This window comes from Stigmatopora argus, chromosome 2 (genome assembly GCF_051989625.1).
Source record: "Stigmatopora argus isolate UIUO_Sarg chromosome 2, RoL_Sarg_1.0, whole genome shotgun sequence".
Classification (NCBI taxonomy): domain Eukaryota; kingdom Metazoa; phylum Chordata; class Actinopteri; order Syngnathiformes; family Syngnathidae; genus Stigmatopora; species Stigmatopora argus.
This window is the reverse complement of record NC_135388.1, coordinates 3,572,501-3,598,626: the sequence shown is the minus strand read 5'-3', so window position 1 is coordinate 3,598,626 and position 26,126 is coordinate 3,572,501. Positions and strand designations below refer to the sequence as shown.

Genomic DNA, 26,126 nt, shown 5'->3' with positions numbered 1-26,126 from the left:
TGCATAATTAAGAAGGAAAAAAAATAGATATATAAGTTGCACTGGAGTATAAGTCGCATTTTTGGGGGGAAATTCATTTGATAAAATCCAACACCAAAAACATACATGTCGTCTTGAAAGGCAATTTAAAATTAAAATGAAATAGAGAACAACAGGCTGAATAAGTGTACATATACTAACGTTACATGACATGTACACATCCCTGTTCAGTTTTTTTGTTATTACCGTATTTCTTCACACATTGACTGCCTCCACGTATAAGCCGCACTCTCAAAAGTGCCTTAAAATCGTTGAATTTTACAATTTCTCGCGTATAAGCCGCCCCCTGATTCACAATTTTCACCTCCATATTCATGGTTTTAATAGGGAGTACAAATATGTTACTTTGAAGGGAAAATATTTCAGAAAAATCATCGCACGTGGTATTTCTGAGATACTGTACGATCACATGGTGGATAGCGATGCATGCCAAGACGACGGCGGTCAATAATTTCAAAAAGCCCAGTTGGTAAATGATTAACAAGTGCTGGCGGAAATTAAATAATTAACGAGGACGGCGTCCAAGAAGTTGTGGTAGCATCGAGGGGACGCTTTTGTTATCGCTCCAGTCTGGATAATAAGGCAGCTGGTGCCAAGCGTAACTGTGTTTGTGCGGGATTTACGTATTTAAGTTGCAGAATCTCGTTACCTGACCGACGTGATCATATTAATGTGTAACGTGGTTAGGCTAATTTTAGTGGCAGATTTGGGCTGACCCGGCCCCCGGCGAGCCAGGCCTCGATTAGCTGGAGCCATCTGCTCTGACAAAAGACCTCTCAGGTTCTGCTGCCCTGGATAAATGTGATTAAAAAACCTGAGAGGACGCTTTCCACTTGTGACCGCTAGATAATTCATTTTAGTAGCGACGGATGACTGCCACTAAAGATTTTTTTTTGTCTTCTTGCTAGCCTAGCTCACATATTTTAGATTTCGCTCCATTATTTACGATTTTACTAAGTGAGCTGTTATGTTGAGTTTTTGGTGTTTACCACTCATAACTTTTTTTGCAAAAAAATTAAATTTGCTCGATTGATTCCGACCTGATTTCTAGCTGCGCTGTTTTCTGCCATATTTTTTTTAGTTGCTCTTTTTTTTGGATGGATATTTGTTTGCTTTCTGTCCAATCATGATACACCGTTACAATAAATATATTACATTAATGGGGTAAAATGTTTTGAAATGCTTTTTGTCATTTCTTTTACCGTATTTTCTTGCATATATGCTGTTTTTGTAACAAAAAAAATGATGACTGAATCGAGGGTACAGCTTATATGTGCACAAATTAAACCTGACATCCACAAAACTGCAAGGTGATCAAGACGAAATGCCATAACGCAAGACAATGCGGTTGATACGGTCATTTCTTTCAAAATAGAGAAAAAAAAACACTAAACAACATTTATTTTGATGTCTACGAATGAAATTCAAGAAAAAAAACATATTTTGGATGAAAAATAACTCACTTACTTGTGCCTGCCATTTTTCTTAAGATTTTCCCTCCAAAGTAACACATTTGTACTCCCAATTAAAACCACGAATATGGAGGTGAAAACTGTGAATCAGGGGGCGGCTTATTCGAGAGAAATCATAAAAGTCAACAATTTTAATGGTGCGGCTTATACACGGAGGCGGTCAATATGCGAGAAAATACTTGTTTTTGTCACATTAAATAACCTTAAAAGAAAATTTAAGGCACCTGTGTCAAAGTGGCGGCCCGGGGGCCAAATCTGGCCCGCCGCATCATTTTGTGTGGCCCAGGAAAGTAAATCATGAGTGCTGACTTTCCGTTTTAGAATCAAATTAAAATGAATATAGACGTATATTAAATTTCCTGATTTTCCCCCTTTTAAATCAATAATTGTAATTTTTAATCATTTTGTTCTGTGTTTTTAGTTAAAAAATAATTTTGTAAAATCTATACATACATATATATATATATATATATATATATATATATATATATATATATATATATATATATATATATATATATATATATATATATATATATATATATTTAAAAAAAAGCTAAAATAAACATTGTTTTAGATCTATAAAAAAACTGAATATTCAGTTCTTTTAATCCATTTATTAAAAAAATCTAAATATTATATCTAAAATGGTCCGGCCCACATGAAATCGAGTTGACGTTAACGCGGCCCGCGAACCAACCCAAGTCTGACACCCTTGATTTAAGGTGTTATCATACCAGCACAATGCGTTCAAAAGCTGTTCAATTAACAACATAAACAGAGTTGAAAGACTGGTTTTGGTACTACAAGAAGCTGACTTTAGACCCCAATTGCCCGAGGGTTTGATTATTTATTGTTCTAGCAATTGCGTGCGATCTAATTGCGTTCCCGTGGGAGAACGGCGATCCAGTCAGCGGCACGGAGGTCGGCGTAAAAGCGTTGCGAGTGGATCCGCCGCAACATTGCTTTTAGCGTAATGTGACATTTCCTGGGCCGAAGCCAACGTCTTTGGAAAGCGCCTTCTAACAAGTACGCGATGACGCCAGCGTCGGAAGACTTGGCAAGCGCGGCAGCGTGTTACTACAAACACGGGATTTTGGCAGGCGGCTGTAATGAGCGTGCAGCGAAAGGAAAAGGAAAGGGCTTCCTCGCTCGTGGCTGCGAGCCAGAACGCAGTCAGCTGCTGTTGCGTTCACCCCAGGGCCTTGACACAGTGGCCCAGTTAGCACCTAGCAGCCTGCTGACACCGGCTGGGCGGTCTGGACTTCAGCCAAAAGTGTGTGGAAACCACCTGAAGCTAAATTTCTAGCATCTGCTCTTCCCCGCGTTGTTAGCTTTCAAGAACTAGCCGTGAATGGTTCCACAAACGAGCCTTTTTCTCGGAGGAAAATGAATTTTCTAGTAACCACGCAAGGTCAAATGGCAACGATCCACTCCCCCTTCTTCTTCGTCGCTAATTGTGTGAGGAAGACAATAGCTAGCGGCTAGCACATTGCGATGTTCTGCTGCGCTTTGATAGCGCTCATTAAAAACAACAAATGTATAAGCATGCACTTGTTGCAAGGAGAAATGAAAATGTAAATGAAATACTCCTCAATTGAATGGAAAAAAGACAAATAAATTGCTTATCCACTTGTTGACATTCATACAACAAAAGCTAGCGGAAATAAATAGCATTAGCGTAGCAGTACTAATATTTGTGTTGATGAATCAGTGTTAGCGTTAGGATTGGTTTATTTTTGTCATAAAAGTTAACTTACTTTAAGTGAATTGGAGTTCATTTTGAATCACTTCCTTGGGTACTTAAAAGGTCACTTCCTGTAAATTTTTAGATCACTTCCTATTGGGGGCCGCCCGGTGGTTCAGTGGTTAGCGTGACGGAATCACGGTGAGGGACCTGGTTTCAAATCCAGGTTTCAAATCCAGGTCGGTCCACCTGTGTGGAGTTTGCGTGTTCACCCCAGGCCTGCGTGGGTTTTCTCTGGGTACTCCAGTTTCCTCCCACATTCCAAAGATATGGCTGATTGGACACTTTAAATTGCCCCTAGGTATGAGTGTGAGCATGAATTGTTGTTTGTCTCCATGTGCTCTGTGATTGACTAGCCACCAATTCAGGGTGTGCCCTGCCTCTGGCCTGAAGTCAGCTGGGATGGGCTCCAGCACCCCCCCCAACAACCCTAGTGAGGATAAAGCAGTTCAGAAAATGAGATGAGATTTCCTATTGGTTTGGGGAATTTCCGTGGGTCACTTTCTGCTGGTTTTGGTCAATTTTTAGGCAATTTCCTGTTGGATTGGTGGCATTTTAAGGTTCCTTGTTAGCTCATTGGCTGCCATTGATGGCACCGTTTTGACTGCAAATGTGACCTGTGGATAGGAAATCAATCCCTCCATCACATAACTCACAAAATTCGGGTTTCACGGCACCCGTGTCCAAAAAATACTAGTATTTCATTCTGTACGTACAGTATGAATGAGCAACCTCGCGGGCCATTTCAGACCCCCAAGTGGGCCACTTCTAACCCACGGGCCTGATGTTTGACACCCCATGCAAGACGGTACTGACACAAGTTGCTAGCATAGCATTGGCGCTAGCATTACAACTGTGAACTGTGTGTGACGGTTTTCGTCCACCTTTCTGACCCTATTTGCCATGGATACAAAATTGTGTCAAGGGTCGCACTTCCTGTAGCGATAGTCTTCAATGCTCGGGGACATTCTTGTATTGCGTTCCAAAGTCAGGTGGGCGGAGCTTGCTCAACATACACTGATATGACCTTGGGGTTCCATTGGCCCACAGCTGCTGTATTTGTTTCATTGCGTTATACCCTTAGTTCTTTGTTTGTCTTCATTGAGAAGCAGGTGATGAGATACTCGGACTGGGAGGGGCCGGGAGGGCCCAATCGGACACCGCCATGCTTTTGGGGGGGGGTTCTGCTGATGGTGGGGGGAGTCGCTTGCGGTTTTTGCTGGCGGGCGACTGATCAAATTACAGCAGGCATCGGTAGCTCATTTTCCATTAGCAGGCGAGGAAGTTAATCCTCGGAGGGGCTTTTTAGATGGCGGATTGGGGGGTGGGCGACAACAAATGGACACATGCCATATTTTTGCGTTTGGGGGCTAACAACTTTTTGGAGGGAGGACGAGGGGGCGTTTTATTGCATTAACCGGTTATGATGGGGAAGCGATGCTACGTAATGGAACGTTAGCATGTGCAATTATTTGACGGTGGTTGACTGGTTAGCATGGAGGGATCGCAGCTCTGGAAAGGGTTAGCCTTATTCAAATCTGCCATAAATTTAACGCACGTTTTAGGAATGGAAAATTGTACCAAAGGTCAAACACGCGTGCGGTCGAGTGATGGTTTGGGGCTGCTTTGCCGCGTCTGGACCTGGACGACTTGCTGCGATTGAGAGAATCGACTTGATTTTTTAACCAGGAAACCGTTAAAAATGAGGCAACTCGGTTCGTGACCTAAAAACCGAAGCGTCCACGTGTTGCAAACGGCAAAACACACCAGCAAATGAACGCCTGAATAATGAAAAGGGTAAAAAATAACATGGCCCTGACGGATGTCGGAAGTGGACGGTGTGAAGAGTGCTAAGGCAACAATTGTGTACTTAAACCCACCCCCCAAAAAGTGTGTCTACTTGCACCAGCAGGCCCCCCACCAGACCCCCACCGGACCCCCACCACCAGCATCCAGGCCCTTTGGCTTCTTTCTTTTACAGCTCCCGTGACGCTGATGGAGGGGGTTGAGATGAATTGAAAGATCACCAATCAGGGGCCAACTATAACACGGACGAGCAAACACCCACCGTCGAATCCCCCCCTTTGCTCGTCTCTTGTCGGGAGCCCCCGGTGGGAATGTTCACTGTTTGAAGAGTTAACTCTTTAATTCCGTCTGGAATGTTTCCTCTGGGTGGGGCAGTGTGGTGTGTCGAGCCAGACCGCTAACCCCGCTCCTCCCCCTTCATCTACCGACTAAATTCAATACCTCTATTTCTGGCCGGGTGGGTGGTGGTGGTGGTGGGGGGGGTCTTCTACACATAGGTGTTAAGAGCAGGTCAACACAAAATGAGGTTTGTGTGTGCGCGTCACATGATTGGTCCCGATGTAGTCATTCAGATGCATCTGAAAAAGCCATTAACCACCCACTATGACATTTTTGAAGGTTTGGAATCTACGCCTACATAAGAAAATAACCTTGATATGGCGTAGTGACCGTCAATAGTTCAAAACAAACCATTCCGGACTGTAATTTGATCTCATTTGACGTGTTTCCACATTAACGGGAATGCAATAATCAGGTCCACGCACGTGAAGCTCAAACGTTGGGATAAATAGTGAATTGTCCATTAATTTAATCCAGAAAATTTATATTTGAATATTTCTTAATACTTTCCTTTTTACTTTGTACTTTATACCTTTTACTTGAATGTTTCCCCGACCTTTACGACTCCACTCCACCCATCGTGATCCTATTATTAGCTCATAATTTCAGCAATACAGTAATCCCTCAATCATCCCGAATTCATTACTTTGCGATTTTTTCCGCTATAATTTTTTTTTAAATTCATAATTTCTTATGTCTGTGTTTTCACCTTCTCGCCATTGCAACAAAATGAATTTCCTGGGTATGGGATGAATAAAATTTAATCTAATCTAATAATTTAAGGTGACTAGCGTGCTAATTCAACCCCAAATTTTAGCTGAATTCCATTTGGTGCCAAATTCAGGTTCTGAAGTGGTTATGCAAAATTGAACTGCCTATCGAGTAGCATGTGGCTAAATTAGTGTGGCTAACTAATCTCATTTGGTACACTAAAAGTTGACTGTGCTAAAAGTAAACAATGCTAGTCCTCTTGGCCATTGTTTGTACTTCCCAAGTATTTCGTAGCACCGTCCCTATTCTCAAACATTTCAACGGCTTAGCTTAGCGCCGATCACGCTCGCCCCAAAGCGATAAGTGAGGCGGGATCATTTTTTTCCCACTTATGTCATTATTAAAGCCAATGATCATATGAAATTGAGTTTAATGCTCAAATATAGCCCTTCCCTTACTGCAAAGTGGGAAAGCAAAATGGAATTAGATGTCGCTAATTGGCGCAGTTCTGCATTTCCGTCCTGACAGAAATTCAACAAGCAGCCATTACGGTCAGGCTGCATTAGGCACAAAGCCACATTCATCAGGAAGTAAAGATGCCAATAAAAAAGCGGGAATTAGGGGCCGAGGGGCCTCCATTTAGAGGAAGTGGGTGAGGGGGTTCCTCACGCCAGTCAATGGAAAACGGGGAACTGGGAAAATGTCCAAATAAAGTCTCGTTTTAAGCAGTTTACAGATGACCGTCAAGTCTACACATTTCACTTTGAGTGCAAAGGGATTACAAAATTAATAGATAAAAAATCCAGGAGTGACAAACGATGGCATCTGACGAGCGTTAACGGCAGTAGTAAACTCCCGAGCTGGCGGACGAGAATAAATCAGCGTGAAACCAGAGCCGGCGTAATGGACTCAATGAGTCATGGCGGGCGGCTGAGTCGCCATTTTGTCATTTTAATGTAAGGAGCTAACTGGCATTTCGCCATGTAACAAGGAATCGATCCAAATGGAGAAATATTAGGGATGTCCCCGATGAGAGATCGAAACGGAATTTATCGGAAATCGGGCTCCGTCGCATTTCCAGAGGATCGGAATCGGATTTTTAAAAAAAACCTCTACTTACGAATGCTACTTGGTACCAAATTTTCAGGTTACGAACGTTTTAATATGCAAATGAGTTATGAAATCTCCCAAAGAGTAAATCCATTTCCATTATTATCCGGGGCGACCTGGCGGATGAATGTTTTTTTGGCTTCACAGTGGGGGACCTGGGTTCAAATCCAGGTCGGTCCACCTGTGTGGAGTTTGCATGTTCTCCCCGGGCCTTTGTGGGTTTTCTCCAGGTACTCCGGTTTCCTCCCACATTCCAAAAACATGCATGGTCGCCTGATTGGACACTCTAAATTGCCCCTAGCTATGAGCGATTGGTTGTTTGTGCCCTGTGATTGGCTGGTCACCGATTCAGGGTGTCCCCTGCCTCTGGCCCAAAGTCACCTGGGACAGGCTCCAGCACCCCCGTGATCCTATTGAGGAGAAAGCGGTTCAGAAAATGAACGGTTTTTTTTCTTCAAACCTGGGTTCCATCTATTGGATCCAAAGTGTGGGGCGTGGACCCTAAATGAGGCAGGACTAGCGGAGGTGACGGGGGCGCCCATCAACATTCCTCTCTGTGGAAAGCTCAAACACACGCACAATCTTTATCGATCTTTCTTCCTGCGCTGCAGCTGTGGCGGCGGCCCTCCACTTCCTGGCTGACGTGTTGCTGGGGCGACAGCTAAATTATGCAACAGTCCTGGCTGGGGGGCAAGCGGGGGCGGGGGGTGAGCAGCAGGAGCTGGCTCTGGTTCGGGTGGGGTGGTCTCGTCATGCATGAGACCGATTTCGTTTGTCAAAAAACAACTATGTCCACTGCTATTGTGGTCACGATTATAAAAAAAGTCAACTACTATTTTCATAGCCACCCGATGGTTCAGTGATTCATTGGCCTGACTTCAACACGGGGAGCGTGGGATCGATTCCCAATTGGTGGAAAGTCGGAATGGTTGTCAGTGTCTATGGATGCCTATTTACTTCAGTAAATATATAATTTTTGCTTCGCTATCCTTTTTTTCTTTTTATTTATCCTTACTAGGGTCACGGGGGTGCTGGAGCCTATCCCAGCTGACTCTGGGCCAGATGTCTGGTAGCCAGCTAATCACAGGGTAGACTCAGATAAACAACCAGTCACTTATAGCTAGGGGAAATTTAGTGTCCAATCAGCCTACCATGGATGTTTTTGGAAAGTGGGAGGAAACCAGAATACCCGGAGGAAACCCACAGAAGCCCGGGGAAAACAGGCAAACCCCACATAGGTGAACCAACCCTGGATTTGAACCCAGGACCCCAGAGCTGCGAGGCCGACGTGCTAACCACTCAACCACTGCGCTGCCTGAAAAGACTAGTTACTATGATAACTATAAAAACTAAATATATACTTTTTCTTTCTCTATGGGTGATCATTTTTTGTTGTTATTTGTGCACATCCTTACATATTTTAATGAGTTATTTATTGATTATGTTTTTATTATTTTTTTGTTTTTATTTGTGCACTTGGTGGTGAAGCTTTAAATCTCATATTTGTATGATGACAATAAAAGCATTCAATTCAATTATTTTTGACAAAAACACACTCAAATAGCCCCCAAATCAACAGAAAGTGACCTAGAAATACCCTAAAAATCACATGATGTGACCCCGGAACAACCCAAATTGTACCGGAATTGGCCTAAAATAAAGAGGAAGTGACTCACAAAGACCCCAAGTGACCCCAAATGTAGTCATTGAAAATGGACATTTAATTCATTTAAAAAGGGAGGAATGACTGTGAATGCTCATCTTTGTGTCGATATGTTCCAAGATATTTTTGGCTACAAATACTGAATTAAACAAAGTGGCCTGGCCCACAGGAAATTAAATTAGCATGAACTCGCCAACCAGAGATGAGGAATTGGACCCGCTACCGGTTGCGCAACAACGTCACCATCGATACGCAGTCTATCTCTGCTTCCCGGGTCCGATTAATACCGCATTAATCACACAGAGGGATTATCGGCTGTGTGTGTGAAGGAGGGAATAGTTTGGGGGGGATTACAGGGGTCACGCAGCCCATGTCCCAGCGCGGCAAAGGCCAAAGTGCTGAGGCCGGCCACCGCTCGCCGTCCCCCCCCCCTGCTGTACCCTCCACGCGACGCCATTGTACGTTCCCTTGTTCGGTAATTATTCACTCTGCTGTTTGGGGAAACAAAAAAATAACAGTGGTGACCCCTCTTTGCCCTGCCACCCATCTGGCCTATAAAACCCTTTCTGTAATTCATTCATTGTCCATTCTGCTTATTCTCGCAAGGGTCGCGGGGGGTGCTGGAGCCTATGGGCAGCCAATCGCAGGGCGCAAGGAGACGGAAAGTGATTGCGGGTAGGAATTTTGGGGGCATTTCCAGGTGACTTCCTGTTGGTTTTAGAGCATTTTAAAGTCATTAGCTGCCATTGATGATGCAATTTTGATGGGAGGGAGCCAATGAACCAATGGGCTTGCGGATAGAAAATTGAGCAAAGTACACTAGCGGTTCACAACTTACAAACTTGTCGAAAAAAATTAAAGTATTTAATTCTGCACGTACAGTATGAATAGAGCTGGGCGATAAAATGATAACGATAATTATTGTGGAATAATTTTTGTCAACGATAATAAGAAAAATTGTCGATAAAAATTCCATCATTTTTAAACTGTAATTACACCACTCGACCACCACGGAGAACGAGAAAATTTGTTTTCAGCATGTTAGCAAGGCTAACACGGAGCATGAATGCAAAAGGACAATAACGTCCAAAATAAGTGATTATGAGATGCAGGACAACACTGAGCTGACCCACTAAAATAGTCTGCTTGCCATGATGATATCATTAGTTAATTATTTTATTTATTTCATATTGCAGAGCAACTTTTGGTTTCAAGGCAAATTTATAAAAATAAAGATGCCTGTCAGAATTTTTTCTTTACTTTTCATAGTGTAAGGAAGGAATTGTCTTACCTTTATTACGCAATAGAACAACAAAAATACTTTTTTAAATCATCATATTTCATATCTCTTTTCTTATAAAGTAAGGTAACATAGTTACTTTCATATTTTAATAAGAAGGAACGTTTTTACTTACAGAAGTTTGAAGTTTCAAATTTGAAACAAAAGAAAAAAAAATATCGTGATACAAGACCTACCGTATGCATGTACATCTTAGTGTATGTATGTATGTATGTATGTATGTATGTATGTATGTATGTATGTATGTATGTATGTATGTATGTATGTATGTATGTATGTATGTATGTATGTATGTATGTATGTATGTATGTATGTATGTATGTATGTATGTATGTATGTATGTATGTATGTATGTATGTATGTATGTATGTATGTATGTATGTATGTATGTATGTATGTATGTATGTATGTATGTATGTATGTATGTATGTATGTATGTATGTATGTATGTATGTATGTATGTATGTATGTATGTATGTATGTATGTATGTATGTATGTATGTATGTATGTATGTATGTATGTATGTATGTATGTATGTATGTATGTATGTATGTATGTATGTATGTATGTATGTATGTATGTATGTATGTATGTATGTATGTATGTATGTATGTATGTATGTATGTATGTATGTATGTATGTATGTATGTATGTATGTATGTATGTATGTATGTATGTATGTATGTATGTATGTATGTATGTATGTATGTATGTATGTATGTATGTATGTATGTATGTATGTATGTATGTATGTATGTATGTGTGTGTGTGTATGTATGTATGTATGTATGTATGTATGTATGTATGTATATATATATATATATATACTTCAGCAACACGCTTATTTATTCATGTATTTATTTATTAACTTACTTAGTACCTATCTATTTATGTCTAAAATGTATTTTTCTGTGTCTGTATTCTCACCCTCTTGGTACTGTGACAACGAAATTTCCCGAATACGGGATGAATAAAGTTATCCAATCCAATCCAATAACATTTTTTGTCATATCGCCCAGCTCTAAGTATTAATGAGTTAGTAATAAAGTTCCCGCCGGATCGGACCCCCTATCCAGCCACTTCTGGCCCACGGGCCGCGCGTTCGACACCCCTACGCTAAGTGGACGGGGCCACTTTGGAAACCTGAAATGCTCTTCATTGTCTCTTTGAGCTTTTATACCCGCATCCTTTCTCTTGTCGCTGCTTTTAGAACGTTATAAATGAGCTCTTGCCATTATTAAAGCGCGGTTGAGGGAGGTGGGGGGGTTCGAATTTGCGGCATCTGCCTGCCTGACTGCTCTCTTTTTCTTTCCCCGGCCACTCAAAGACAATGACGTGAAAAAACAACCCCCCCCCCACAAAAAAAGCGACACTGTCCTCCTCCCCCTACAGCGGTGCAACCTGACACTGGCCGAAGAGATGAGCCGGCATTAAATACTGCAGCGCTGACATGATGACAAGAAAGATAAAAGGGAGGAAACCAAAAAAAAAGAAAAAAAACAAGAAAAGCCAGAGCAATTCTAGTCTATCCCTCTCTAACCCCCGCGGGGCTCGGGCTAATAAAAGACACGGGTCCGAAGACCGGGCCGACGGCGACGACTTAACTTTGCTCTGATCTTTAACAAAAGCCAGGTCGGGTTAACGAGGAATGCGACTCGTGATGGAGGTGTTTAATATGTGTGATAGATTTCAGGTATTATCGGACTTGACTGTAATAGAGAATTTTTTGGGAAAAATATGGAGGTCAGTGGGACAATCCCACTGCGTAAAAAACGCTGGACTCTAATTGGCCCTAGTGGCCATGGAGCTGTATGAAAACGATGTTACTTTTTGAGTTCATATAACATTTAGATGTTGAAAACATTTTTACTATATTTTCTCGCATATTAGCCGCATTCGCGTATAAGCCGGACCCTTAAAATTGCCTTAAAAAGACTGAATTTTACAATTTCTCACGTATAAGCCACCTCCTATTTCACAATTTTCACCTCCATATTCATGGTTTTAATAGGGAGTACAAATGTGTAACTTTGAAGGGGAAAATCTTGAGAAAAATCATCGCACGTGGTATTTCTGAGATACTATATGAAATAGACAAATTCAAAAAGGAAGTCAGGTGAGCAGTACAACCAGGAAGTGTGTCCGTATGGGGTCTAATTTGTCATAGGCAGGCACAAGTGAGTGAGTTTTTCATGTTTTATGCAAAAAACGTTTTTTTTTTCTTGAATTTCATTCATGGGCGTCAAAATAGAATTTGTTTTATTTGTTTAACTTTTCTCTATTTTGAAATAAATGACTGTATCGGGCGCTTTGTCTTGCATTATGGCGTTACGTGCATGTCAAATCTAATGTGTGCGCATATAAGCCGTACCCTTGCATATAAGCCGTACCCTTGATTCAGTCATCATTTTTTTTAAGCAACAAATATGGCGTATATGTGAGAAAATACGGTAAATGACATACAGATGTTAGTTTTGTTGATTCCCCATGTACCAGTTACAATATAAAAGGGACTCACCCCCACTGAAAATAATAAAGATTAACCATAAAATACAAAATACTATAAATTAGGGGTGGTCGATCCGGCCAAAGAATATATCATGATTTTATTTGATATATATATATTAGAGCTGGGCAATCTGGCCCCCCAAAATTCCATTAAAAATACAAAGTAGGGGTGTTGTCTTTCTATTTTTTGTGCCTTTAGTTTTACACTTGGGAGTTATATTAACAACTTGGAAAGGGTCAAAACGACTGCTAGCGTAAATATCCGTAGAAGACTATTTTTAGCAAATAAAACAAACTAGGCTAAAAACAAAAACAAAAATCCACTACTACTACAGCTGTTACTACGCGCGTCATTGCAGCGAAATGCTAAATTTGGAAAAAAGCCTGAGAGGAAGCACCGCTTGGGAGACATTTACCGTTAAATATAGAGCGTAATAAAACCCAGACATGCGATACAAGCCCAGATCGGCGGCGTGTCCCACTAGCGCGCTACACCGCGCGTAGCTCGGCCGTCGTCCAACTGAGCATTCCGATGTTCCGCAACGTCGCGCTGAGGCAATATTTATCTTGAAGGGAAAACGCGTTTGGCCCGCGGCCCGAAACTCTACGAGGAGGAGCGCCGCTACTGTGCGGAATTCCCACCCAAAATCCTCAGGTTGACCCGGACGAGCACCGGCGGTCTCGCCGCCCGCCGACTTGACGAGCGGGACCCCGGCCAAGGCGGAGGTGGAGAGCTAGCTCACGTTGCGCGCGAGCCTGGCTCGGCGCCAGCGCTCACTGGAGCGGATTTTTCGCCGCAAAAGCCAATTGTAGGTCAAAGCTACGCGCACATGTTGCACGCGGGGGGGACGGTGACGTCGGCAAAATAGCGGCCGGCGGCACAATTTGTTACACGGTCTGGGTTCAACCTGAATGTTAACAAAAGGGGGAGGAAAAATCGTACATTTTTGCAAGCACACCCACATTTGGGAATAAATAGCACTAGTTATAACATGAAAAAAATATCTATGTAATAAATATTTGGCCTGGTGGTGGAGTGGTTAGTGCGTCAGCCTAACAGTTCTGGGGTCAGGGGTTCGATCCCAGGTCGGTCTTCGCTGTGTGGGGTTTGCGTGGGTTTTCCCCGGGTACTCCGGCCTGCTCCCACATCCCAAAAATCATGCACGCTAAGCTAATTGTACGCTAAATAAGATGTGCTCTACCTGGTTTGCGTGTTCTCCCCGGGCTTGCGTGGGTTTTCTCCGGGTACTCCAGCCACCTCCCACATCCCAAAAACATGCATGCTAAGCTAATTGTACGCTAAATAAGATGGGCTCTACCTGGTTTGCGTGTTCTGCCTGGGCTGGCGTGGGTTTTCTCCGGGTACTCCGGCCTCCTCCCACATCCCAAAAACATGCATGCTAAGCTAATTGTACGCTAAGTAAGGTGTTCCCCACCTAGTGCCCAGTGTTACCTGGGATAGGCTCCAGCACCCCTTGTGTAAAAAAAATAGAAATATTTCTATCATCCTTTAATAAGGCAGGTGTGTAACATGCCGTATTTTTCGGACTATAAGTCGCACATTAGGAGGGTAATTTTTGATGTGATCAGAAAACAAGAACTAGTAGAAAAAAATAGTCAAATGAAGTTATTTTCCCCCCGGTATCGGCAGACCCATCCACAAAATCAGGTGACTTGGGCTCGACTCCCATGCAAAAAAATGCAATCGGGACATCCCTTCTCACACGTCCTTTCATCTCAAACAACTGGCCGAACAGGTACACCTCTATAAAAACCATTGTTTGGTTAGTGACATTCCTCGGGGTGTACTAAGAGCCTTGAAATATCAGACCGAATCGGCCGCATTGTCTTGCGTTATGGCGTTTCGTCTTTGTCAGCTTGCAGTTTCGAGCATATCAAGTCTAATTTGTGCGCATATAAGCCGTACCCTCGATTCAGTCATATTATTTAGCGACAAATACGGCATATATGTGAGAAATTATGGTGCACACAATCCATTCCGAGACACCCGGACTTTAAACCGCGATATAAATTAAAGCGTGAATTCAAAACCGAGGCGCACACATGTTGAATCGAAAATGATGAAACCAAGACGGCGAAACGAGCCAGAGGCAGAAAACTGACCTGTCTGAAGTGCTCTTCAAAGCTCCAGTCGGCCTGGCCGTTGGGGGAGGTGGCCAGGTGAGCGCCGGCCGGCGACAGGCCCTCGTCGGGTTCCTGCTTGACCCTGACGGGCGGCGACGGCGGCCTCTGGGGGGCCGAGGCGGCGAAGCTGCCGTAAGGTCGCGGGGGCGGCACGCGGCCGGCGCCCTGCTGCAACGCCAGCGTCTGCTTGCGGAGGAACTCCAGGCCGCCCACGGCCCCGCCCTCGTCCTCGTCGCTGCGCTCGTCGCCGTCCATCATCTCGTGGTCGTCGTCGTCGTCCTCGTCGGCCGAGTCGCGGCCCCGGTCCTCGTCGTCCTCCTTCTCGGAGTCGACGCTGCTCTGGTTGGACACGCGAGGGGGCGGCGGCGGTGGCGGTGGCGGGGCCAACGGCGCGGCCAATCCGGCCAGGCCCTTGCCCATGAAGTTGGCTCCCGAGGCACGGGCGGCCGCCAAGATGGCCTGCTGGGCGGCCACCTGCTGAGCGTACATGATGTGGGCCTCGCGGAGCTTCCTCTCTTTGCGTTCCATCTCAAGCCGGGCTTGCTGTTGGCGTTGAAGTTGCTCCATCACCGCTTCCAGCTTCATCCCCCCTGTCGGGGCGCTCTGAGGAAAGGCTACGCTGGGCTCCTGAGACATGCTGGGCTGCAGGTCACAACATCAAAAAAACTTAGCGTTAAGGCAAAACCAGAAGATCTGGATTCGGACGACTGTTCCATCCGTGAAATCAAGACCAAGCAAGAAAATCACGTTTTTTTTTTAAACATTTCTTATTAGTTATTGATTATTTATGTATGTTATTGTTATTTGTGCACCGTGTGGTGATGTGTTAAATCCCATTGTACTTGTATAATGACAATAAAAGCATTCCATTCAATTCCAATCCAATTTATGCCCATACAAGTACAAAAACGTCTCGTCAAAAACACAATCTGGAGAATTTCCATTGAGCAAATAAGCTCAAATAAACACACCCCAGTACTTTTTAAGCACAAATACCTCTTAATAATGTATTACTTAACCCCCTGAGCTACTTAAAAACGTTTTTATTGAAGAGGATATGTCACATTATTGCAAAAAGAAGGATCGTTGACTAATCTAAATGAGCTTATTTTCACACTAAAACTGAGAATGTGAAGAGGAAAAAGATGGACGGCGAGACAGGAAGATTAATGGAAAGATAAGTAAATATACACAGATTGGAAATGGATATTTAGAGATTATTTATAGATGGTTTAGAGCGGCAGTAGATACGATAAATCTCCTCAACTTGCTTATCTTTTCGACCACCTTACTTTACATTCCTCAACTTGCAGTTCAAGTCTGGTTAACGTCCATTTTAGCTTTGAAAAAAAATCTCAAATCCGAGGCAAATGTTGTGATATTTCGACGATTAGCGTCGACTCACATCGTTCCGATTTTAAAAATAGAAATAAATCAATACGACTGCTAGCTTAAGAGAACGCAAATTAGACCGTTTTTTTTTTGAATGAAAACGGGGAAAATATCCAAAAATTGGGGGTTTAGAACACTTTAGCGAGGAACACCAGCCTTATCCGGTTGGTAATTTAATTTAAGAATATAAATGTATTATTTTAAGATAGAAAAAAAGACTTTTAAAACGTTTAAATGGGCTGAGTTATCCCGATTTTTCGCTCTTAGCTCTCGAGCTAATTGGACAGCTGCGTAAAAAAAACATGAGAATGCGGCTGGAAATTTCTATTTCGTTCGGTTTTTATTATTTTTTTTAATATATATATTTATTTATTTTAAAGGCTGTACGAGAGCGCTAGGAAACGAGCAGTACTCACCATTTGCGCCTTACTACTGCCGGAGTTATCCACCATGCCTCCTGCTTTGCCTCGCTGCTGGCACTCGTTCAAACTCACTTGTAAACACACGCGCACGCCCAGCTCACGAGTACGCGCACGTCCGGGGAGGAAGAAGAGGAAGGCGCGACTCACACCCGCAGAAAGAAAGGCGTTAAAAACTCCTACTTCCTCGCCCTTTTTTCACCTCTTGTCATTCACTTTGATTGGGGAAAAACAGCTTTTTGTCTGTCTTTTTTTATGGGAATTTGCCGAGCCCTTTCCCTGGTTTCCTGTGGTGAAATGATCCGGTCCGCATATCAAGCAGGAGCTCAATCCCTGGTTTGGTCTTCAAGATGGACACCACCCCCCCACATACGGTGGCTCAAAGCCCGCCCTGCCCGTAGCAACAAGTACCGCCGCTCGGAAACTGGCCTTTATCGCTCACATGCGGAAATTTGCTCAAGAATGTTGTGTCGGGTGAGGGGGGGGAAATGGCTATGGGCATTCGTTGGGCCGTTGCGTTCAAAGGTCCTCGGAAATTTAGCCTTTCAAACTTCGCTACACTTTGGGGCTAAACTTTCAACTATCATTTTTTAACGGACACCAACAACCTCACGATAATATTCCTTGTTCGTTAAATATATTAACATTTTTCCTTAAATATAGTTTTCCAAAGCCTTTATCATAAACACTATTTACAAACTCGTTTTGTAGTAAACGCATCATTAGCCGACAAGTTTCACACGGGGATTGAAACGTATCCTGGAGTTATACCGCCCCCTAGAGGGGGGGAAAGTGAATCACATGGATAGTTCATCTTTTATTTCCTCAAGTAAACATTAAAACAAAGCAGTCGTCTTTAAAAAATAATAATAATAAATGTAAACTTGCAAGGTATTACATGCCGAAGGGTAGATTGTCCAGCAGTTGCATAGCACAGGCTGACTTTTGCTACCAACTACTGACATTAAATTAGGGTGGGGGGCCAAAAGGGGTTGCTGGTTCCACTTGAATTAGGGAGGTAGAAATGAAGGACAACATGCTCAAACTCTCACCCACAATTGAGACCCTTCTTTAAAACCTCACCCATCAAGACCGTTTTAAAAGCCTAAGCCAAGTCCAAACCCATACTTTGTCAAACCGTTAGTTTTAACTTTATTGTTCCTATAAAATGAATATGAATATTGCATCAGTAAGTCATTTTGAGGTGGCTTACGATGCCATTTGCCGTGTTTTATTGTCTAAGTGCTTTCCCTCCTGTTGAAAGAACCGAGGCCACGGTGCGTGAACTTAACAAGCGGGCTTGATCTTTCTGCAAATGTACATCAAATTAAAAGCAAAATACCACCATAGTCCTTTCTCTCACACCAAAGATTCCCAACTATTGCAATTTTAGTTGCTTTTTCCTCTTTATATTATAAATAAACAATAAAAAAAACTGTAGTACTATAGCGCCAACGCACATTTTTCATGTGACATTGCGACTTAATAGGCCATAAACCCCTTTGGTTAAACGTTCTTATACATGTCTATTCATATACAAAAAAAAAACTTATAACATTTATATATTTATATTCTTTTTTTCACAATGCCAGTGCCCATTTAAAGGTGACAATTTGTTCAGTTTTGGACAGAGAGGGGGATTACAAAGGTGTCTTAGGACCACATTGATGTGAAAAAAATAGGAATGCTACAAGGAAAAATAGTAGGAATGTTATAATAATGCTACAAAAAATATATATATTAAATGAGAGTGAGGTATTGATGTTTCTGGATTGGAAGTAGAAAAAAAAGATGCAGGTATAAAGTGAAGCTTGACCTATACAAGTCATGTAACAAAAGTATAATTGTAATGTTGTACTGGGGCGTTTTCAATTATTTGAATGGGTGTCACGTAAGAGTGTAAAAAAAAATCATAATTCCTGCATTAAAGTACGTAGGATTTTTTTTAACCATTTTTTCCCAATGTGGCCCTAATACTCCTTGGTAGATAAGTATTTTAGTAACAGTATCATAATAACAACCCCACTCATTGTTACACAATGGATTACCGTATTTACCGGACTATAAGTCATCCTTTTTTTTAATCATAGTTAATCATAGCTGGCAACTAATAGTCAAATGTGACTTATATCTGTTTTTTGTTCTTTCTCTGATGATCAAAACCCTGTTATCTTGTTTTTTTAGGCTATAATTATTCAAAAACTGTAAACGTCACATTAGCAGGCACCCATGTAGCCTGTTGTTCTCCATTTAACAATTTTTATCTTAAATGTCCCTAAACAAATAAAATATTGCCCTCTCTAAAATGCCACATATATCCTCTACATTGTGAATTACCATGTTGGTGCGACTTATAGTCCGGAAAATACGGTAGACCCCCAAAAATTGGTCATTTATAAGCCAGAAAAATACACCATGTGTATTTTTGATGTCCTGTTCAAATCCATTGAGGAGATAAATGCAGGAATAACTGACACGAATGTAACAGGAAACGCTAGAAAAGCAGAGACGCCACGCGTCCGTCCGTTTCCAGCGCGAGCGTAAACGATTATACGCGTAGAAAAAGAAATTAGAAAAATAGGTGCAGCTTTGGAGTCACAGTGGATAAGGCTTTTCTTTTCTTTTTTTTCTTCTGCTGTCCATGTGCGCCATCATGCGAGTCGAAAGAAGACGGGCGACGCCGGGTCGGCGAGAAGGCGGCGAGCGCCGGCGTCTGACACACCTGCTTTGGTGCTCCACGGGGAAAAAAAGACTCCGTTTTTCACTGGATGCAGCACGACGGCAATTCTACGCAGCAGCACACGGAGGAGCCCATGGCTTTGGGCGGAATCAGGTCCAAGTCCTCGTCGTCCGGAATCTCGTCCAGCCGGTAGCCGTCTTGAAGCAACTGCCGATTCAAGTCCGGGTGGATCTGAACGGGACGCAGAAATAGAAAAACGATTTCAGCGCCGATATTTGGCAATTTGACGTATATTGATATCGGCCAATATGAAGAAATAAAATTAAAAACTGGCTTATTATATATGCAATCGTGCCTGCCTACTCTAGCCTAACATAACCGACTTGTAACAGCTGCTCATTAAGAAAAAGATTGAAAATTTTATATTATTTTTGTATTGATTATTTATTTGTCTGTTTGTTGTTGTTATTTGTGCACTTCGCGGTGAAGCTATAAATCTCTTTATACTTGTACAGTAATCCCTCAATTAGCACGTCTTCACTTATCGTGAATTCACTACTTTGTGATTTTTTTTCTGATCAGCTTTCCACTATTAATCATTTAAATAAATAAATGTATTTTTCTAAGTCCATAAAAATGTCAATATCCACACTGAAACTTTTGCGATTAGGACTCAGCACTGAAGAAAAAAGTAGTTGTAATAGGTGTGTATACATTCTCCTATTATATATATATATATATATATATATATATATATATATATATATATATATATATATATATATATATATATATGTATATATATGTATATATGTATGTATATACATATACATACATATATACACATACATACACACACATATATATACACATATATATACATATATGACGCGCTATATTTAAAGGGGCAAGTGACTGACGCGCGTGTGCATCTCATGCTTAAAGCATGACAACATTAGCAGTCGACAATGACGTTTTTGTCTGCTACCAGTGACGGAGATGATCACGATTACAGCCGAAATGGCTAAAACGAGATCGCTTTTACAACAACAAAAACGTACTTAAAAAAATCCCGACCAAAAGTGGTCATATGGCTATAAAAGACAGGAAAACGTATGAGTGGACAGGCATGTATTTACCAGAGATATCATAAGAGTAAAAATGTCTGGGAGTGACTCACCTCAGCTGAAGAGTAGCCCGAGGAGCACTGCTCAAAATCAATCTCTTCATCACTACAACGACACGCACAACCAGTCGGGTGACTCCATGGCGTGAAACGTTTTGTTGGCGCGAGGGCTTACTGAGCGACCATTTACGGAACGGTGCGTCTCCTTAGGCGGTGGCGGCAATCCTCTTTACCTGTCTGAATCCAGTGCAATCAAAGTTTCCTCCGCGTGTTGACTCAAGGCGGCGTAGCCCTTGTTAAACTTGACTTTTCTGGAAAATAATCCGAGATGACAAAAGAACCTTTCTGATTTGAACATACAAAATCATGATGCTAAATGTCGTTGTTACCTTTTAGCTCCTTGCCTGGGCTGATGTGTGACAGGTGGCCCGGGTGAGAGAGCCTTCTTCTTTAGCGCCTTCCTAGCTTGTTCCCTGTGTTTTTCTACCGACATAACAGTGGTTAGCAATTAGCTAATCTACAAGATTAAAAAGATCCAAGTTACGAAATTCTCCAAAAAGTAAATGCATTTCCTTATCCGTTATTTTATTGTGAATTCCCCTTATTAAGCGATTAAAAATGGTGCAAATGCAACGTGGCACATATTTTCACACGCACACACATATAGGGCACACATAAAAATCTAAAATGTACTACAAAGTGGACGGCTTTCGGCCCTGGTAGAACGAGCTCTTGCCCCCTTCTGGCGGACAAACACGGGTATTACATCTATAACGGACGCGGAGGGAGATATTTCAGCGGTGCAGGGCACATTTTCATTTCCATTGTTGATGGAAAAGTTATAAAAATATTTCCTGATTTTCCCCTTTTTAAATCAATAATTGCAATTGATTAATCCATTTTTCCTGTTTTTAGTTCAAAAAGCATTTTGTAAAATATAAAAATAAATGTATAAAATATATTCAAATTTCCACTTTAATATTGAACATAATTAAAAAATATATTTTGTTTCCTTTTGAAATGAAAAACCAATGATTAAAAGACATTTTTCCTTATTAAAGAAAAAAATGATCAAATAAACATTGTTTTAGATTTATTTAAAAAATGAATAATTAGGGCTTTGTATCCAGTTATTTTAAATCAGATTTAGCCAATTAGTTAATAGCTCTTGTAGAATAGAACCACATCATGACTCACGTAGTTTGAGGTGGATGGCCGGAACTCTGGACATGATGTAAGGTCCTCTTTTCTCCATCGGCCTGATTCCTCCTCCATCACTGCATTTTGGCCTTGTCCCACTACTCGGCCCCTTTAGTTGGCAAAAAAAGTGGGATGTTATTCACAAACACTTCATTAAATCCTATTTTGTATATTTTGCATGCTCTAGTTCTCAGTAGTGTTGGGGATGAGCTAATAAATCCTAGAATGGCTTACAGTAGAATACAGGACCTAGAAGACAAATTATGTTATTATACTTTTGATTGACAGGCGTCCCGGTTTCTCCGCTGCTCCGGTTTCCTCCCACATTCCAAAGACATGCATGGTTGTCTGATTGGACACTCTAAAATTGCCCCTAGCTATGAGTGATTGATTGTTTGTCTCATTGTGCCCTGTGATTGGCTGGCCACCAATTCAGGGTGTTGTCCCCCACCTCTGGCCTGAAGTCAGCTGGGATAAGTTCCAGCACCCCCCGCGACCCTAGTGAGGATAAAGCGGTTCAGAAAATGATAGACATTTGATTGACACCCATGGTCCCGATAAAGTTAGGCCCAGTCTGTTTTAATGCTTTTAAAAAATGGAAAATGTCATTAACATGTAGCTGACAAATCTTACTTTGCGTAATGAAAGACTTTTCTATTAAAGGAATAAAAAACAAGCTTGGAGAGGACAATCGCTTACTAGTGATGTAATAATAGCATTGGGAAAAAAATAATAACATGACTGTTTCAATATAAACAAGCTAGTGAAAGCGTCTGTTTACTGACCAAGTTAGCTTTTAGCCCAACTAGCCTTCGTTAGCCGTGAGATATTTACCATCAAAGTTCGAGGTGCTTCGAGCAAGTTGTCCTTCTCCGGCTCCTCGGAAATATCGTTCATCATCGTGACGTCGGTTGTCACAAGTTAAATAATCGCAAAACGGCCATTATCTGGCAAAGTTTCTTGGCAACACCGACCGGCTGCTGACGGGCGCCCTGGTTGCTAATGCTAGTTTGGCGTCACTTCCGATTAGCATTTCAAAATTAAACCTTTTGCTTCGTGGTGTTCCTGTTTAAGGCTCGGTTCTTTTTTCCCCAATATTTAAAAAAACATGACGTCCAAATCTCGAAAAGACTAAACATTTAAGCTAATACAAGTATATAGGTCAACTTTTTAGTGTAAATATTGACAAAGTGTCCTAACCAAGTATCAATTTTATTAAAATAGTTTAATGTTTCTTTCAGCCGGCCAACGCAGTGCTAAAATACACTAAATTATACGTTTTGTGAAATAAAATGAAATTTACAGTCCTTACGTGAAAGCAATTAATTTGATAGAGTTCAAATAAGAAAATTGTTTGCTTAAAAAATATATACTATAAATGTTGTGTTCTTGCTGCCCTCTAGCGGCTCACTGGTGTGTGTTCTTGTGTGATAGGAATAGGTTTACTTTAGCCATTGGTGGAATTTGTAAATAATAGGTAATATTATGGATGGTTACATAAGTATTGAATTAAAAGCTTACTAGAGAAAATACACTAATATTAAACAAAAAAACAGCGTTCTGCATTTGTTTATTCACTTTACCATTTTGTACATATTAGGACAGTATAGGATCAATCAACACGATGGACATTTTTGACAGGAGATAATTTAGGAGGTTATCCCTCCAAGCACCTCTGATGAGAAAAAGAAAATAAATGTTCTATTAAGGAATAATCCCTTTGTACAGTGGCATGAACAAGTTTGGGCAGAACCACAAGTGCCCAACAGACAAAGAAGAATTTGTTCAATTTTGCCTGTTAAAGCTTGTCAATACCGAGCTCTTCTGGCGTGGAGATGCCAAGTTCTGCCAGTGTGGGCTTCAGTTCCTGGATCAGGTATGGATAAATGTCTTTGTGGGGGCCCGCTTTGTCCTGCAAAACAAAATGAAGCTGCTTTCAGTTCGGAGGATTTCCAGTGGAATTTTTAACATTGATTTAAAATGATACAAGTAAAATTTGCTGACTTTGACAGCCTCCAGGATGCGAATGGCACTGGCCAAGTCGTTGAGTCTCCGGCACGCCCTGAGAGCCGAGTCTAGGATCTTGGCCTCGGGTACCAGGTCGTACCCGATCAAAGTGTTCATGCCTACAAAAAAAAAAATACACAAAATGTAAATAATAATAATGAATAATATTAAAAAGGACAAGAAGTCAGCTATTAGACCTACTAAACCAATCATGGGCAAACTACGGCCCGCGGGCCATATACGGCCCGTTAGGCTTTTTAATCCGGCCCGCCGACGTTGTCCAAATCATAGTCATTTCCCTTTCCCCTGCAATACCATCGTTTCCCCGATAGATGGCGCACTAACTCCAGATTTTGATGCACTGGCAAAAAAAGGAGAACAACAACACAATTCTCACTGAAATGTGAGTTTCTCTACTGTGTTAAAAATAGCAACTTGCACATATACGCACAGCAGCAGTACAGTAGCTTAATTAACATGCCGCTCATCACTCTCAATTTAAAGATTGCTTTCTTTCGTTGAAGAATAATATGTTCTTAATGTTGAAAGTAAATTTGAAAATAGATTTTCACCTTCAATTGTGTCTTTTTTCTTATATTTCAATCCCCAGGTTTGATGGGCCCGCAAGTCAAAAAGTTTGCTCACCCCTGTACTAAACACTTGCTGCCATCCTTCAGGTTAGTAGTTCAACTATCGCAGTTCAAATTTAGGGCAGTTTGCGGTCATACATTCTTTAATAATGATAACGATGGTGATAACCTTTCTTCAGCTCCCAGGCGTCGATGTCAGGCTTGTTGAAGTAGGTGACCCAGCGGGCGTCAAACTCCTCGTCCGTCTCCATTTTGGCGTGGGAATAACATCTCGATGCTAATGGAGCTGGGGAAAATGACATGCAGGTTTTAAGTAGCTGACAACTGTTTTATATACATTTTCTTTTCGTTTTAAAATAGTTTTCCTTTTCAGTATTAGCTGGTAGAATGGGTTCATGTTTTAATTTCTTGCAAAAAGAACCATTGTTCTGGTCCTTCTCTTTACAAATATGGTGGAAGTGAACAATTATATTAAATAAACAATTACTTTTTAAAAAATCCAATCAAGTAACCTTGAATTAATGACACATTCAAAATTAGAATGTAATATAATAATTTAAAAAATAATAGCACATGTATATTCTTTTAATAATAAACTTTAATTTCGTTCCTCCTGCGTATTTTTTGCGGCGAGTGACTCTCTTGAACTGACCAAGTCGGGTCGACACAAGGTCGTGACATACAACTTAAATAAAACCCTTTTACAATATTTTTTCATCATAGATACTAAAAAGCATTTTAGTTGATAACCATTATTAGCGTAATGCTTCATAAATTAATTACAAATATATTTCAATGTGACCCTAGCGTGGACGGATTGATGCTAAGCTAGCAAGCTAGCCGGTTATTCCCTGTCCTTCTCTCAGTTTCCTCCACATGAAGCGATATTTCTTCAGCACGGCGGATTTGAACCGAGTCCTCCTACCTGTGTGGCCGGGTTGGAACCGGGTCGTCAAAGTCCGGGCGCCTGTGGCCGAAAGCCGGAGCACTGTACGGAACATAGTAGCAAGACTATTGATAACTGTGCGGGGACACGAAGCGAAAGGACGGCTTCCGGAAAAGGACGAGAAGACGCCACGTGACTGACGGAAATTACCGAAGTGCTCTCATTGGTCGGTTTCTCTCCCAACACAACTCTAATGCTGATTTCCTCCACTAGAGAGAGCTCTTGATGCAAAGATGTAAAATTAGCATGCTAGCACGAGTAAATTATAACTAATTTTAAAATTCTCTGCTTCTGTAGCACTCATAGATAGAATTGAAACATGTATATCTCCTTATGTTAATAATTTTAAACTATATTTGAATGCATTTGAGTCGTGTTGTGTGTATTTGTAAACGTACATACACATCATTAATAGTATGTATAGCTCCAAAATGGACGACAAGAGGATTAGCTACAGTAATTCCAATCCTCCACACACTATGCTAGATGCCCATAAATGTCATTCCCAGGAGTCTCACTTTTACTGTTATCATTCTTATTTCATGATATCATTTTAAGTATGCGAAGCATAGGGTAAAAATACTCTTTAAATTATAAGTGCTTGAGATAAGCACTAACTTTTAACTGACCCTGAAGGAAGTAAAGGTGATTAAAGTAAATGAAAAGTAGTTCAGCAAAAATGTCATCAAAGGCTTGTTTAATCCGATTGTGAATTCATTTCATGCTTTAATTGGGGTCACGCAACTGTGACGGGTGGAACCAGGAATGTTTTTAAAAGATAATTGTTCATCCTTTAACATTAATTGAACTCATTGGGGGAGAAAGTAGGCAATAGGCGTCCTATCTATTTTGACTGGGAAAGGACGGCAGCCTCGGATTGGACGTCTGTCGCTGTGAATGTGTCAATAAAGTTGTACAACATACG

At 41.5% G+C, this 26,126-nt stretch overlaps 4 protein-coding genes across 6 annotated transcripts in view; all 4 read right to left on the bottom strand.

Annotated features, from left to right (window-relative positions):
• The window catches only part of LOC144066313 (AT-rich interactive domain-containing protein 3B), a 64,745-nt gene extending 47,593 nt beyond the window's left edge, over positions 1 to 17,152 (bottom strand). For 2 of the 3 annotated variants that reach the window (XM_077589763.1, XM_077589754.1), the window contains exons 1-2: positions 16,650 to 17,152; positions 14,821 to 15,483 (exon numbers count right to left, since the gene is read on the bottom strand). In XM_077589763.1, coding sequence (XP_077445889.1) covers positions 14,821 to 15,483; positions 16,650 to 16,685 — 699 coding nt within the window. In that variant the 5' untranslated portion in view covers positions 16,686 to 17,152. The remainder of the gene's footprint in view (positions 1 to 14,820; positions 15,484 to 16,649) is intronic. The other variant, XM_077589773.1, reaches the window with a different exon arrangement.
• Positions 17,153 to 17,456: 304 nt separating this feature from the next.
• On the bottom strand, positions 17,457 to 22,682 carry fam219b (family with sequence similarity 219 member B). Its single transcript, XM_077589793.1, has 6 exons — positions 22,493 to 22,682; positions 21,656 to 21,767; positions 20,848 to 20,941; positions 20,692 to 20,769; positions 20,513 to 20,564; positions 17,457 to 19,563 (listed from the first exon to the last, which is right to left on the bottom strand). Exons 1-6 carry the CDS (start codon positions 22,556 to 22,558, stop codon positions 19,414 to 19,416), a joined length of 552 nt encoding a protein of 183 aa, XP_077445919.1. The 5' UTR covers positions 22,559 to 22,682; the 3' UTR covers positions 17,457 to 19,413.
• A 529-nt stretch (positions 22,683 to 23,211) lies between these two features.
• Positions 23,212 to 25,348, bottom strand: LOC144090013 (cytochrome c oxidase subunit 5A, mitochondrial-like). The gene is made up of 4 exons (XM_077621302.1): positions 25,181 to 25,348; positions 24,425 to 24,541; positions 23,663 to 23,784; positions 23,212 to 23,570 (listed from the first exon to the last, which is right to left on the bottom strand). The coding sequence occupies exons 1-4, from the start codon at positions 25,254 to 25,256 to the stop codon at positions 23,457 to 23,459; spliced, it is 429 nt and encodes a 142-aa protein (XP_077477428.1). The 5' UTR covers positions 25,257 to 25,348; the 3' UTR covers positions 23,212 to 23,456.
• Positions 25,349 to 25,883: 535 nt separating this feature from the next.
• LOC144090007 (synaptosomal-associated protein 25-A-like) overlaps positions 25,884 to 26,126 on the bottom strand; it is a 23,096-nt gene continuing 22,853 nt past the window's right edge. The window contains exon 8 of the mRNA XM_077621292.1: positions 25,884 to 26,126. This exon is cut by the window's right edge and continues 1,550 nt beyond it. The gene's annotated coding sequence lies outside the window, so the exon portion shown is untranslated.